Source organism: Microtus ochrogaster, linkage group LG9 (assembly GCF_000317375.1).
Source record: "Microtus ochrogaster isolate Prairie Vole_2 linkage group LG9, MicOch1.0, whole genome shotgun sequence".
Classification (NCBI taxonomy): domain Eukaryota; kingdom Metazoa; phylum Chordata; class Mammalia; order Rodentia; family Cricetidae; genus Microtus; species Microtus ochrogaster.
In genome coordinates, this window is record NC_022034.1 from 105598 (window position 1) to 122668 (window position 17071).

The 17071-nt window shown below is 33.8% G+C and overlaps 1 protein-coding gene across 1 annotated transcript; it reads left to right on the forward strand.

Annotated features, from left to right (window-relative positions):
- The first annotated feature begins 10945 nt into the window (after nt 1-10945).
- Nucleotides 10946-11872, forward strand: LOC101981755 (olfactory receptor 4C16-like). Its single transcript, XM_005363253.1, has one exon. It carries the CDS (start codon nt 10946-10948, stop codon nt 11870-11872), a length of 927 nt encoding a protein of 308 aa, XP_005363310.1.
- Nucleotides 11873-17071: the final 5199 nt, after the last annotated feature.

The window sequence follows — 17071 nt, forward strand, 5'->3', positions numbered from 1 at the left end:
ATGAAACATCCCTGTGATACTGTTCCTATGTTCCCGGGTCAGAAAACCTTTGAAATATCATAGATAGCACAAGTGATAAGTTGCCGGGGGTTGGGAGAGGTGTGCAGGTGGGAGTAATTAGTCAAAGAAGCAGCTTAAAGTCATATGGAATGCAGATACCAAAATAAGTCCAGAGATGACCAGGTAGACATGATGCCCGCAAGAATGGCCTTGGTTTGGTAGAATACATGCTTAGGATGAGAAAGTACTAGTTTTCTTTCCCAATCACCCCACGCACTCCACACACAAACACTAAAATTGAAACACATGTTTATAAACACTTTAACCCTCTGTCTGAGAAAAGATATATAATACTCTGTTTTTGTTTAGAATTTAATCCAACATTTTCTCTTATTTATTTTAACCTTTATTATTTTTAGTTTTTTCCTATTGCATGTATACATTGTACATACTGAATTATATAAAAACATTTTCATATTTGTATATTGTATACTTTGAGCACGTTAAGCTTCTATGTTTCCACTTCTTTACCTTTATACCCCTTCCACAGCTGATTTACGTCTAATGTCATAATCTCAGAAATCACTATGGTGGAATAGGTATGGTGCTATCATTATAGCCTTTGAGGTTTAGGAAGGTCTGGGGAATATTCTGTCTTTGTAACTTTTCCTGTGTGTGCTTACTAGTTTCTAATAGTCCTATGAATATATTTTATGGTACCTGTAAAATGATGCAACAGTTCATGGCTGGAAGATCTTTGTTAATGCCCATGAGTCTTAAGAGGACATATCTTATGAGACACTTTTAGGATGTGTGGATTTTTTTTCTCATTCCCCTCTTTTTCCCTGTGATGCCATTTATGTGGATGTACTTCAATGTTTCCCTCAGATCCAGTGCACTTTTCCTTCATTCCCTCAGCCAAGCTGGCTTTGTTTACTCTGCTTGATATTCCATGCCTTACATATAATCACATGACAGCACTTAGCTTCTTCAGGAAGATTCTAAAGATCCATTAACAAGTCACCCCAAAATTCCCAAGTTCCAATATTTTTGTGCCTCAAGACATTAACTGTTATTTCAAATAGTCCTGTATTTGAGAGAAATGCTCCTTAAAAACTATATCTTCACAATCAGATTTAGCCAGGTTATCAGCATAATATGCATATATTCGAATAAAATATATATATATATATGTTTTCTACCTTTTTACTGTAGAAATGACTCTCAAAAATTAAAGGTTAATTAGACATAGGAATCACATTAAATTAAGATGTTTATTTTCATTGCAGTATATCAGTGAGTTATACCCTCAACTTTTGTTTGTCTTTTATGACATATTTACTGTGCTTCCAATTCTGTATAATACTCTGATACCACAAAAGGTCATATATTATGAAAAATATTTAAAAAAACAAAAACAAGCAGTAAATGACTTCATTTATATATCAAAGAGAAAGATATCTAATATTTTTAGAGTTCCTTGTAAAATAACACTTGGTTTATTTTCTACAGTAGGGAGATACTGCTAATCTACTTACAGTTTCTCCCATGTGTTATATAGTATTACCATTATACATTCTCTCTCTCAGCTCAGTGTTATATTTCCCTTTGTTTAGCTATTTTACTCTACCAACAAATTTGTCTTTCTTTGGTCCAAATTTCTGAATTTATTCTGTACATAATGCTTTGCTTTTCATCATAATGTCTCCTTTTCAGCATCATGTAGAAATTGGGAAGCAAAGAATTTTAAAGTTATGGCAGTTTTTCTGTAGTGTCAGAAATTCTCCACGTTTTATCTCAAATTTTTTATATATCTAGATCATTGTTTCACTCATGTAACTGTTTAAAAGTCTAGAATATACAGAAAATATTTACCCCTTCCAAAAGAAAATTAGCTCTTTTGTTATTTTTTCATATGCTTTTAAAAATTTACTTGATATTATGTGACATCATTTCTTAAAACAGTGGAATTTTCAGTGATGAAGCAGGGTGTAGAAGTGTGCTGTAAGTATATGTGTTAGCATGATGAATTTATGCACACTTTTCCCACTTGGGATATATGATGCTTTAGAGGATGATTCACAAGAAGTGTCTACCATGGTAAGACTGCTATTCAGCAAAACAAACCAAAGGAAGAAACAAGAAGTTATGGCCCATTTTCTTTTCTCAGTTGTCCAATTTGGGGAGAGAAATCATATTATAGTATGCAATTAAAAATTATATTGAGCTGAGATTAATTTACTATTTTTTGTGTTCTTTTTAAAATTTACTTTGTGATAAATTCATTTTTCATTGTTTACTCATTTTTATGATAATGATGATACTGACAATTGATGAAACTGTTAATTATTCTCTTTTCCTGCCGATAATATGGATCAACATTGTTTATGTCATCATACATCTATTTATGACTTCCAATGTTTATATCCTGATATAAACACTATAATCAGACTCTTCTGGTTCCTACAATTTTCCTTAACCTCTTCCAATATGTTCCTTGAGCTTTGGGAAAGTTGATATGAGTATGATCCTTTCCTGCACACTTGGATTCCATGCCATAGCATAGGTCACCTATTATCAGTCTTTTGATCAGCTTTGATTCTCTGTTATAACTACTACCCGTTACATAAAGACCTATTCGTCCATGAACATGATAGTTGACAACAGTAGCTAATTGATGTAAACAGATGTTTAGAAGTCATTTGACATACATACGACATTGATTTAGCAAAGCAATAGGAATAGTTAACTCCTTGCTGGGATCTATGGTAACCTCACATGTTAATTATTCATGTATTTTGTGCTGGCTCACAGTACCAAGCTTAGGTTCCCTCACTGCATTTCATGTAGTGATGTGTAAAAAAACATGTGCTCTACAGCCCTAAGTATCTATCACACAACCAATGGCCTCTTCTGTCGTATTGGTTTCCCTCCTAGAACAACTACTACGCATGCTCATTTAAGGAGTATACTCTTGAACAGGCACAGTTTAAGGTCATAGTTTAAAGAAAAATCATGGTAGTCACATGGGTAGGGGATGCTTGCTGAGCTCAGAGTCATGACACATCTATAAAATATTTCATTGATATACATAATGTCCCCGAACATGCTAATCTTATACTGTAAAGTTTAAGCTGAAATAAATGAAAACTAACTTTGGAGATACATTAGCAACAGAGAAATATGCACTTGAAGGTGCCTGATTTGCTTAGTCACTAATAATAGCTCCAAGTAAGCTAAAAGAATGCCTGGGAATACCCTGTAACTTTTACTAAGCTCTTAATCATGGATTGAGTAGCTCAGAATGGACAGGCTTATAGATAAGAGAGGAGTGGGTTTAAACTCCCAAACAATAGATACCCATTCTTAAACATGCTATTTTACCTTCTTATTTAAAGAATTTTTATAAGTAGAATATTGTCCACATACGGACAAACTTGACCATAAATTTTGTTAGCTGTTTCACAATCTTCAGTTCTTAGATTTAAGATACTTCAAAAAGACACCAAGGTAGAAAGCTCCTTTCCTTCCCATGTTCCCTTAATTTTCTCTACCTTTTTATTATATCTCAGTAATTGCCAACATATCCCTGTCACTCACCTCTTTTCTGAACTGACTTTTTTTATGCTTTGATCCTCCTAGCAGTTTCTAAATATAACATCTGACTTTTCATCACTAACACCCACACCCATAATTCCTGCCAGAGAAAACTTTGAGTGACTCAGATAAAACTATTTTATGATTTTCCCTCTACCATCACTCCTGTGAATGCTTTAGCACATTACAGTCCTGAAATACATTCATTCTAAGTATCTTAGATGGACATTCTTTCTTTGTAAATATAATGCCTTATTATGAAATCAGCATAGCAGACAAGGATCCCCTGATTCCCCATCCCACATGCTAAAAGCAATGTGTTTCCGAGAATAGAAAGCAGGTGGTTTTATCCAGTATATCTCTACTTAATGATCGGCATACATATAGATGTGAGTCCATCATCATCCTAAGCATAGTCTGATAAACCAAGCCACCCCCACCTTATGATTGAAGCGATCTCGTAGTAAAGACAAAATAGATTCATTCTTCTTTATGCTTGAATTTTTTCTCATGGATTAGGCTATGTCCCTCTAGTAACCTGAGCTACAAAGGGTTTTGTTCTGCATTTTTAAATAAATGGCAACAATATTTTTGTTCAAAAAGTTACCCTGACCACCTACTGTTTTGACCACCTTGCTATGAACACCTCTCAACCATGTCTCTGTTTCACAGTTGTTATGACCAACTTGTTAGGTTCTGCTTCTGTAACCCTATCTATTTGCCTGACAAATGCTCCCTTTGGAAACTCCCTATCCCTGAGCTATAAAATCCTTATCGTTCTGATATCCACTGCTGATTTCTTGAACCCTACCTCTACAAAGACAACCTATGTGCAGGAATAAGAAAGATAGTTTTAATTAATTACTAACTTTAATTAATCTGGTCATGATACTTCAGTTGGTATTCTTTCTCCTTGCATCTTTGGGATTAACTTCATGACTATAATAATCCCAGTGAGGTATAGGCACACATCATCTCTTTAGTGATGACTTCTCTCATTATAATTTCTACCTATTTCTCTTCAGAAAGTAGTCTACAAGAATGCAGCAACATAGCAAGCTTCTACCTCCAATCCGTGAAAGAAAGTTAAACAACACTATTACTGTCACCAAGAACTAGATATTACTATATTGTTATGTTCATTTCTTTGCTATGGCTACCAGTCAAGCATACACTAGATTTTCACAGCAACTTCTGCCCTAATGACTGTTGAGCTGGTGGTAATGTCACAAATCGTGATAGACTAGTTCCACCTCAACAGAAAGCTGCATAACCATTGTAGGTTCAGTCTCTCATGCACACAATGTCAACTTTCACATCATGGACTAGAGATATGGATGTAAAGATGAATTGATAAGTGGGAGATTATTACATAAAGGTTTGAAAAATTTGGATGTTAAGAAAAATATTCTTTAGTATGTCTTTTTCTTTTTTAGAAAAAAAAAAGATTTATTTATTATGTATACAGTGTTCTGTCTCTCTGTATGCTTGCTGGCCAGAAGAGGGCACCAGATGTCATGACAGATGGCTGTGAGCCACCATGTGGTTCCTGGGAATTGAACTCAGGACCTCTGGAAGAGCAGTCAGTGTCCTTAACCTCTGAGCCATTTCTCTAGCTCCCCTTCCGTATATCTTTTTCCTAAAATTGCTAAAATTGCTAGGAAGCTGGTTTTCCTTTTTTTTTCTCTAAAATTACCAGGTATCTATTTAAAAATTAGCAGGTTTGAAAGTTATAGGAAAATGGGTCTGCTACTAAACAATGGATTTGTGATAATTGCCTGTGTCCTTGTTAACACATTAATATAATGAAGGAAAAATTATTGAATTATTCCTCCATGTATTTTAAAATATCATGGTCAATCACCAGTTATCTTCTTTACAAGTGGGTCATTCAGTTGATAATATCCTTGACAAGGACCTCAGGGAACTTCAGTAAACCAGTTGAGTTTGAAGACCCTTATCATTAGGTGAAAATCTTGTTTTACATCAGCATCAGAACAGCATGACTCTAAAAGGAGAAAAAAAAAATCATGATGCATGTGAAGCATAGTAAGATGGGAGGACTGACTCTCTCCTGGATGAGATAGGCTCTTATAGTCCCCAGAACCTCCAATGACTGATACAGCTGCGTACACACCCATTGCTAAGTTTACAGCTTTATACTGTCCAACTCAGAAAACATTTTCTTTTTCCCCCCTTTCCTATTCCTATTTGTGCCCAATGGACCCAAACCTAAACTTTGTACCATGACACTCTAGACCTCTCTGAAGACATACAATTGCCCGTGAGAGTATTTACAGAATTCCTTTACTGAGTTTGACTGCTTTCTTGAATTATAACTTAGGAACCCTCACTGTCTCTGCTTATTCCTTCCACAAGAAGCTGGGCATGGCTCTAGTTTGCCTACTCTATTATTTTTGTTTGTTTGTTTTCCCTCCTATATTCAAATAAAATTTACCTCAAGTTTCTAAGTAATATTGAAATTATTTCATAAATAAGACTATGACATTGAAAATGGAACTGTTTCTAATGAAATAGGTTTGTAAAATACACGAAAAGGCTTTTTTTCTTAACATGAGATCGAGAGCTCTGTATTCATACTAGTCCTCACAGAAGTTGTTAACAATGTAGGAATCTTGAAACTTATCTTCTGTAGTTCACAGAAAGACTTCAGGTTTCATCATTCAACACTTCTCTCCATGATAATATTTACCAATACCTTTCAAATACATTTTGGGAGCTAAGGTCTCTATACCTCTGCCCCCAATGTAGAAAGGCTAATTTAGGGTAGTTCATGAAAATAGGGATTCATGATCGAAATTCTCTTGTCCAAATAATATTTTCTCTTTTTTCCTGGTCCTGTCATTGTCAACATCATTACCCATCATATTTTTCCTTTTTCTCTCCTCTGGCAATTTTAATGCAAATGAAAGCACCTCTGTACCCTAACTTCTTTCTAATTAGTTAATATATATGCTAGTTATATATTAAATATTGGCATATATATTTTTATATAACTATTGCTATAATCTAAAGAGACAATGCAAATTAGATGTGTTATAGCCTCTGGAATGGTTTAGATTAGCAGAAGACAGAGAATTTTAGGTGATATGGTACTCTCCACATGAATGCCTTGCACAATTGTGTGTTAATATTCCCTCTGGAGAACAGAAGAAACATTTTTTAAACATCCTATGGGATATGGAATAACTGATATCAAAAGGTTTTAGACAGGTGAGACTCATGTAGCCAGTCCTCCATCAGGTGAGAGAGATTATTTCCACACTGTTAGCTCAGAGACACATTATTACAGATTTGGTAAATATGCATATTTTAATCTGTTTCAGTACACTTACAATGAAAGTACGCTACTGGTCTTTGGAAAGGAAACATTAAACTTAATAGCCTAGTATACTTTTAAATGTTTACTATTATGATAAATAGGAAATACTGTCTTTGGAATGAAGCAATTCTCTAAAATCAATGTTTTCCTTATAAGAAACAGGTACGTGAAAGTCATTCATTACTATGTGGGAATAAAAGGATGCATTTTATATATTAATGTTTAAGGTTCCTTTAAGATGCTAAAGTATAGAAGCATTCTCAAGTGTTTTCATGTAAAGTAGCTAGATGAGATTAGACTGACCAAACACTATCCATTTTCACAAAAATCCTGGAAGATAACATCTCTAACAAAATTTGGAGAGATACTTAATATAGGATAACAACTTTGACAGTTCTTCTGGGATTCTTCAGCTTTGTGATGAGCGAATTCAATTCTTGATCAGAGTAATGTATATTACAGTACATTATGAAAATTTTTACATCCTTCTAAAATGATATTACTTTTTACTTACAGTGCGCATACACCTCAGAATTATTTTAAGAAGTTGACTAACTACTTCTCAGCTAAACTTCAGACCAAACAAAACAGTGAGGATACTTAAATATATAATAAAGAATAATAATACCATGTATAGGAGTGTTTCTGAAATCTCACTAAGCACCTGCTTCTTCACAAATATCACATATCACCTTATCAATCTTAAGATCTTCACAATGCACCTGATATCTGTCTAGTACGACTTAAAAAAATGATTGCGCTGTAATTTTTTGACAATTGAGGGAACTAGATACAGAACGTGTACCTTGGATATATTGAATTGTGTGAGTTTCTGTATCTGCCCAGGCTATTTTCCAGGGCTCCTTTTGATAATATCGCATGAATCATGGATTAAGAAACACATTTTGAGAGGCTAGAGGAAGGTTTTGCATGAAACTTTTTATTTTAAGCTCTTAGCTAAAGAAATTAAGACAGCTAATTTATATTTTCAGACTACAGTAGCCTATCCATAGAAGTAAATTCAAGAGTGAGAGTCTCTGAAAGACACAAAACCAGTTTCACTGAATTTAGGATAGGTGATTCTTTAAGACAGCACCCCGAAGAAGCAGATTTATCCCAGTGCAAGTTCTGTCACACAGAAGGAGCCTCAGTTTGTGATGTTAAGACAATCATTGTTCTGGAAGTCAGAATCTTATGCTATGTTAAGATTTACAGCACATGGGACCTTCCATTTTGAGTCATCTAGGTAACTCATCAAGATGCTTTGATGAATTTCAGTTTTATTGCCTCTGGTATGAATATTTTTCTTGGCTTTATAATTTATGAATGTAATTGTCCTTTAGTGAACACAATAGATAAAAATAATCAATACCTTAGTTATGTTAATGTTTTTATAATCTGAAGGGCAGTATCAATATTATATGAGTATCATTGCATGCAAAATATGGTAGAGAGTATTTCACTTGAAACAGTCAAGTACTTTCTACATTGCAAAAGACACTGGATTTAGATCTGAAATCATTAAATACTGAAGATGCATAGATTTCAAAGGCTCTAATTTCAAAAAGGATGCTACGTGAAAGGCACACATAATTTTATTTTTCCAATAATGGAGAGAATTGTGAAAAATATGAATCTGCTTAACAGTAACTTTAAAAGTAAACTTTAAGTAGAGTCTTTATTATTAGAAATTATTTTGATTTAAGTGCTTCCTAACATCGCTAAGAAAACAAATTCCTTTCTTTGCTACACATGAAACATTCTATACTCTTAACTTCTCACCCACAGACCTATACAGTCATGAGAGATCCAAACCAATTTTCACTTGTCAAAAGGTAATCATCTCTGTCTTTGTACAGAAAGATTTTGGACTGAAGCTTTATGATAAATGTAGCATTGATGAAAAAATGTTCAAGGAAGGAAGAGAGCATCGATTATACTTGTCATTAAATGCTTGATGAAGACTCACAATTATTTTCATATTAAAGAATATGAATTTATTCTTTGTAATTTATTTTTAAATATGTGCCTGAATGTGTAAGAAAAATAACTTCACTGCAGTCATTGACAATATATAGATTAATGATAAATAAAGCAAAGGTAAACAGTCAATGAAATGGTAAAAATCATGTAGTATTTGATGAGAGTGAGATATTTCACATTATTTGGCCTTAAAAGACCAGCAGGTCTTCAGCTTAATTGTTCATTTTATACAATATTTTTAAATAAAGAAGAAAAATTATAATTTTTTAAAATTTATTTCAAATTATAATTTTTAAAGTCAGTTATATAAGCTGTTTATTTTTGGTTTATTTCTTATCAGAGATCATACATTGTAAATAAATTTTGTTATGCTTTTATTATTGACACTTAAATGCAAGTGCCTTAATTAGACATTTTCATAATTCTTATTTAAATAGTGAAAGAGAGTTGTGGAGATATAGTTCAGCAGTTAAGAAGACTTATTGCTCTTGAGGACCTGGGTTTGAGTCCCAGTCTCCAAATCTGTTTCCAGGAATCAATTCTCAGTTTTAAAGCTCTCAAGGATCAGACACACACATAGGGTATAATCACACATGCAAGCAAAGCATTCATGCTTCTCAGGGAACCTGGAACATATATATTGTTCATACAATCAGGTTAAATGCTCATACACATAAAATTACATAAATTTTAATTTATTTAAAATAGTGGGATAAAGATATCTTTCAAATTTGGTGAAGTGAATCAATTTCCAAAGATGAGGTGAAACGTACAAAGGTAATTTTGTGTCTGTCTCAGATATCAAATTCTGCCTTAGAATAGTTCACAGTTCTCTTTACAATGAACTGCAGATGTAGCAAGAATCAGAAAGAGCACTGTGGATAAGTGAGCTTTCTAGAATATATTAACTGCACTACATCTTGGTTTGCAGGATGATGATGACTTTTCATAAGCAAAAGCTAGAAAATTTTTGGCTTTGAACATCTGTTATAAAATATTCCAACTAAAAATAGACTTTAATGGAAGAAGTGATGTTTAATGCTTAAATATGATGATAAAAATTTCCATTTCTGAAAAATAGGTTGAACAAAAGAGATCAAATATAGACTATCATTCACCCCTTCTCTAAAGCCATAAATTCATTTTTGAAATTTTCTTGTTTTCTGAGACTATGAAACTTTTAAATGGCTGAGTATTAAAATATTTTACTTGAGATGATTACCATTATCTGATCCTACAACAAATTCTAACACTAAAGTATCCTAAGTATGAAGATAATTTGTTTTCAAACATGTACAATAAGATATTATTATAAAATACTACTTCATTTTAATATATTCACAGAATATGTGAGTAGTTTAAGGTATGCTTTTCAGAAGTAGAAGAAAAGTATACATTTAGATATTTAATAATCTATCAAGGTCTATTGGCACCATTTACAAAATATCATGTTAAAATATAGCCAGATTATTTGTATGTTTTTGGCACTTCTTCTTTGTTCAATAAATAATACATAGAAATAAGTGTATTATTACTTATAAATGTAAGTAATTAATGTTTAACGTAAGTTGAAGATAGAAATTTTATAGTGTGTATGCCTAGGCAACTTTACCTGATCACTTTCAAGGACAGTCAAAGTTTTCTGAATAAAGAAAAAAACCTTACATATGTGATATTTCACCAGAATTTTTGTGCATGAAACAATAAATTAAATAATCAAGGAAATTTTACATTGTTTTATATTAAATAAACAGGAAAATTAGTCAGAGCCATGTTAAAGTCAGAAAGTTTGTGTGTGAAGGGCTATGTGGAGAATGTGTCACTTTCAGCATCTTTTGTGACAATAGTAAAAATCTTGAAATTGAATGCAGAGAGGAGAAATAGCAGTTTAATAATGCAGATGTACAATAATTTTATGGGAAATAAATATATTTTGTTTAAAATTATCTATCATATCACATGCTAAAACTAGCTCCTTTATCTTTTGCAGATGACATACTTTTTCCTTCCCATTCATGAACCATGCAGCTGAATATCAATGTGACCAATTTCCTTCTCCTTGGCTTGACACAGGACCCCAGGAGGAAGAACATAGTGCTTGCCATTTTCCTGTTCTTTTATATGGGGACATTAGTGGGTAACTTGCTGATCATTGCCACCATCAAGACAAGCCAGGCACTTGGGAGTCCCATGTACTACTTTCTGTTCTACTTATCCATGTCTGACACCTGCTTCTCTACAACTGTAGCCCCTAGAACCATTGTGGATTCGCTTAGGAAGGCAGCCTCTATCTCTTTCAGCGAGTGCATAATCCAAGTGTTTACTTTCCATTTATTTGGTTCCCTGGAGATCTTCATCCTCATCCTCATGGCTGTTGACCGCTATGTGGCCATCTGTAAGCCTCTTCACTACACGACCATCATGAGCCGCCAGGTCTGTGGGACGCTCGTGTCCATAGTCTGTGTGGGATCATGTGTGCATTCTTTAGTGCAGATATTTCTGGCCTTGAGTTTACCCTTCTGTGGTCCTAATGAGATTGACCACTATTTCTGTGACTTGCAGCCATTGTTGAAACTTGCCTGTTCAGACACCTATGTGATCAACCTTCTCTTTGTGGCTAACAGTGGGACCCTTTGCACAGTGAGTTTTCTCATGCTCATGGTCTCATATGTCATCATCCTTTATTCCTTGAGAAATCACAGTGCTGAAGGGAGGAAAAAAGCCCTGTTTACTTGTGTCTCTCACATCATTGTAGTTGTCTTGTTTTTTGTGCCTTGCATATTTATATATACACGTCCTGCAACCACCTTCCCCATGGACAAGATGATATCAGTGTTTTATACAATTTGTACACCCTTTCTCAACCCTCTGATATACACACTGAGGAATGCTGAGGTGAAAAATGCCATGAGGAAGCTTTGGAGCAAAAAAGTTTCAGGCGATATATAAGGAATCAAAATATGCTTCAATAAAGAAAATTTTAGCTTTTAGTTATATGTTTAGAATAACACTGTCCTGGGAAAGAAATTATTTTCTTTGGAAAAGAAGATGTAGCAGGGAGTTGTGAGTCTTTATCTCATTCACTGTTTTAAATGTCGAAACCTATTAGGTCTATGTTCTGATCAAACATTTTATATTCAGAACATTGGAATGTTTACCTTTTCTCAAATTATTTTCTTTTTCTTATAGATTTTTTTATTTCTGATTGTGATTATGTTTTCTCAACATTCTTCCATTTGTGTCTTCAATTAAAGGAAAGTAATGTATTCAGAAATATATACTTTTTTCATGACACAATGTGAGTGTGCTGTATGTGAATTGTGTTTGTGTGTGAAAGTCTTTCTCTGTGTGTGGGTGTGCATGTGTGATCATGTTCTTCTTCTACATATTCCTTATTCTTATCACCTAACTATGGAACATCTTTAAAGTTTATCAGCTTCTAAATGTACTTAGATCTCATTTTGTTTAAGGTATCTCTTAAAGGAGCTATACCCCTGCTTGCATCTAGAAAACAGACCCCACTCAAGAAAATGACACAACAAAACCATGCTTAACTTTGTTATTTTGTGTTTAAGATTCAATTTTCAGCTTTCTCAGGTTTTATATGGATACAGTCAACTACACTGGGCACCAATTTGTGGGAGGAGGCCACTTGGTCATTACTTCTCAGCTGCTCATCCCCAAAATAATCACACAGAAATTGTATTAATTAAACAACTGCTTGGCCCATAATCTCAATCTTCTTATTTTCTAACTCTGATATCTAATTTTAACCCATCTCCATTAATCTGTGTGTCACCATATGGTTGTGGCATACCAAGTAAAGTTCCCAGTGTCTGTTTCTGAAGGGACTACATGGCTTCTCTTGACTCCACCTCCTTTCTTCCAGCATTCACTTTACTTTTCCCCACCTTAGTAAGTTCTGCCCTATCAATAGGCCAAGGCAGTTTCTTTATTCACCAATGGTATTCACAGTGTATAGTGGGGAATCCCACATCAATATCTATATGAAGCAAAGAGAAAATTAACACTGAAAACAGAGAAGTACTCTGAAAATTATCATCAGCTTTTCTTCCTATATCTTCCTATTTTTGTTTCATGATACTTAACACCATATCAGTCCATGTGGACAATTTTGAATCAATATTTTTAGATGAGGTTATCATTTGAACTTGAATGTATCTAAGGAGAAGACAAAGTTTAGTTTCAATAGAAGTATCTTCAGCATTAGAATCACAAGCATTCTAATGGGTGTCATTCATAAGGGAATGCACATGTGGATGAGTTTTGTTTAATAGAGGTTTCAAGATCCTTTCTCAGATCAGCACATAGATATAAATGTTTTCTGTGGTGGTTAAGCTGTCCTTTTGGAAAAGCATCTTTTAAGGCCATTGTGCTTAATTCTTTCAGTCATAGAACCATGCAACTTCAGTTGCAGAAGTAGCAAGCCAACCATGAGCCTATGGAAGCTGTATGTGCTATGTATCTTCAGGTCTTTGTCGTAGAGTTGTAGGTAAGTTAGAATATATTTATCTCCTCTTGTGTATTACAGATTAATGAGGAAAGTTGACAAGAAAACAATGGTAGTCCCAGAACATTTGGAATCAAACTCAATCAATGGTTTTATAAACGGCTATTCTTTTTGACATCTTACTCACTTAAAAATATAAATTACTCAACACCAATGAGGTTCTATCCTAGAAGTTTGGAGCAAATGATACTGTGCTTCCTGATTTGTTTATCTAGAAGAGGTAAATACTTACAGACTAACTTGATCCTGTTCCTGTCTTTTCTAAAGCACACAGGACTAGGGGAAGCACTCTTTCTCTAAAATAATGTTCATCTTAAAGCCCCTTTCTACTTTTTTTAGCACTTGAGACTTCAGATTTTTTCCAGTGACTAGCATCTTTTTATTTCCTTTATGACTCCCTATCTCAAAGGCAGCACAATACAGATATGTCATTATCTTATCATTGTCTTTATAAACTTATGCTTCCTTTTCTTAAAAAAAATAGGGCTTTTAAATTTTATCATAAATGCAAAAAAATTGATAACTCATTCCATTCTATAAACATTGTTTTCTGAGTTTGAAAAGAAGACACTTTACAATTAAAGTTTAATCAATTCTCAAATAATAAATATAATAGAGAAAAAATTAGCAAAGAAGTAACATATTATTATAACTTATTACTTGAATTAATAAACACTGATACATACATTAAAATATTAAAATATGTTTATTATATTATCCAATTATTTTGGTTTGAATTGCCTGACTTCCAACAAACTAATAAAAAAAGATATAAAGAAAATCATGCAGAGAAATAGTCACTCATAAAGTACTTGGGCAAACATGGTAGAAACACTTTTACTCTTAGCACTTGGAAGGCAGAGCTATAAAGGTCTCTGAGTTCAAGGCAAATTTGGTCTACATAGGGAGTTTCAGTACAACTATAATTACATAGTGAGACATTGACTCTGATTACAAAAGCAAACAAATGAAAGAAAAAAGGAAGACTGGAGGAGGAATATAGATTTGTAGCTGAGCTGAACTGTAGCAAACTAATTCACTGGAAAACTTAAGGTATATATAACCATAGACAGTTGAGTATCCAATAGTAGAACCAAAATTCAATTAAAAAGCCATTAACAAAAAATAAAAAGAAAGAAAATAAAAAAGAAATATGAAATAAAATACTCAATCTTTTATCAGAATTTTGGGATCCCACAATGTCACCTTAATTTTCTCCTTGGTTCATATGCAGAATGTCCCATAACTTATGTACTAAGCAGAAAATGGACTTTGTTTATGGAATAAAAGTGACAGTTTTATACATCTATTTTAACCTTGTAGCATAATGTTTTGGAAGTTTGGCATGCAATTACATATTGGTAACTTGTTCTTATTTAGTATTAAGAGGTCTGTTACTCTATAGTCATTCCCTTGAGGGTATTTTTATATTTTTATTACCAGCTTATGGCTGTTATGAGCAATACTCCTTTCAAAATTTCTGTGCAATTCATGTACATACAAACTTCTAGTTTTCTTGCATAGGAACCTATAACTGTAACCATAAATAAAAATGGAATTATGCTATTTGCAAGAACATGGTTAGAGCTTATTATAATTATAGTAAACAAAATGAACTGGACACAGAAAGTAAAAAAATGTTACATTTTCAATTTTTTTCTCTAATGTAAACTATTTATCCATCTGTCCATGTATCAACCTGCCTATAGGTAATATATTTAAATCTATTTATTCATCTATCAATTAATTACATGGACTACAAGATGAATTATGAAAGGGAAGACTCTAAAAGTAGCTAATAAAAAGGAACAACATAGAATTATAGAAGGAGGAGAAAATATCACACATTGTCATCATATACTGGCTATATATTTATCTGTGCATAGACAAACATGCATTTGTATATCTGCGTATATGTGAAATATACATACAGACAGCAGAGGGGCTGGAGAAATGATAATAGAGGAATTAATATTGCAGAGGCAAAATAAAAACTATAATTGAATACATACATAGATGTGTACATGTGTGAATGTCATGATGAAAATTGTTATTTAATTATATAAGTGTTGGTCTAGGGTAAAGTCAGGACATAACAGGAGATGGAAGGTCAGTGTCCAACTTGCAGGAGCAGATTCTCTCTGATTACTTGAGTTCTGGAAATCACAGTTCTGGCTTGAGAGCACATGCCATCACACTAGCTCTGAAGCCCGATATTTTATATGCTATTTAAAAAGTCTTTTTATATTAATTAATTAATTAACTTTACATCCTGCTGTGTTTCTCTTCTCTCCACTCCTTCCATTTACTTCCTCCTTCCCCTCTGTTCCCACCCCTGAAACTTCTCCTCCTTCTTCCCTTTTCAGGAAAGGTGCAGGCTTCCTATGGACATTTATTACTGCTAGGAGCCCTAGCTGGAGTCAGCCTTGTACAGTCCTGAAAGATTCCCTTGCACTCTATGTTTACATGACCTCAAAATCTCCCTCAGTTTTCAGTAGTATCATTCTGTACTCTCCCTTTCTGTCCCCAGAACCTGATCACTCATGTTCTCATCCCCACCCACAAAATATTTTCTACTTCCCCTTCCCAGGGAGATCCAAGCATCCCTCCTTGAATTCTCCTAGTTACCTAGTATCTCAGGGACTCTGGGTTGTAGCATGATTATTCTGTATTTCACAGATAATATCAACTTATGAGTGAGTACATACTATGTTTGTCTTTCTGGGTCAGGGTTACCTCACTCAGGATTATTTTTTTCTCTAGTTCAATCCATTTGTCTTCAAATTTCATGATATCATTGTTTTTAATGGCTGATTAATACACCATTGTGCAGATGTATCACATTTTCTTCATCCATTCCTCACTTGAGGGACATATATGTTGTTTCCAGGGTCTTCCTTTTACAAATAAAGATGCTATGAACATAGTTGAGCAGGTGTTCTTGTTTTACGATGGAAAATTCTTTGGGTATATGACTAAGTGTGATATAGTTTGGTCCTGTGATAGATTGAGTTCCAGTGTTCTGAGAAACTGCCATAAAATCATACTGGAAAAGACTTGTTTGGCTTTATTATAAATGTATGCTGACTTTTTAAGGAATTCTCATAAGATGTCAGAAAACTATTGTCATTGTTAACACCGACTTCACACTTGTCATCATCAGTCTTTCAATATTGCCTTGAGTTCTTTACAATTCTCTCTTACAATAAATTTAAGTCAACATGATCTAAGGAAGTAATATTTAAGTCTTCATGTGTATAATGTTCTTTGTTCTGTAACAAAAATATCTCTTGATTGCATTTCTTTATTATTTATGTGTCTATGTGAGCACATGCACTTGCCAGGGTACGCAAATAGAGGTGATTGGACAACATTGGGAGTTACATGTCTCCTTCCACTATATGGGTCCAGAAAAAGAGCTGAGGTCATTAGACTTGGTGGTTGGTTCCTTTACCCACTGAGACATTCCTCCAGTCCTTAGATCTCATCTTTACGCTCTGTGCATTTTGTGTGTGAGTCCACTCTTACTGTGACCCTTTAGCTTTCCTCATCAATGACTCATCTCTTTTTTTACTGGAAGCCTGTACACAAAAGCTTGCTTCTGAGCTATTTCAGAA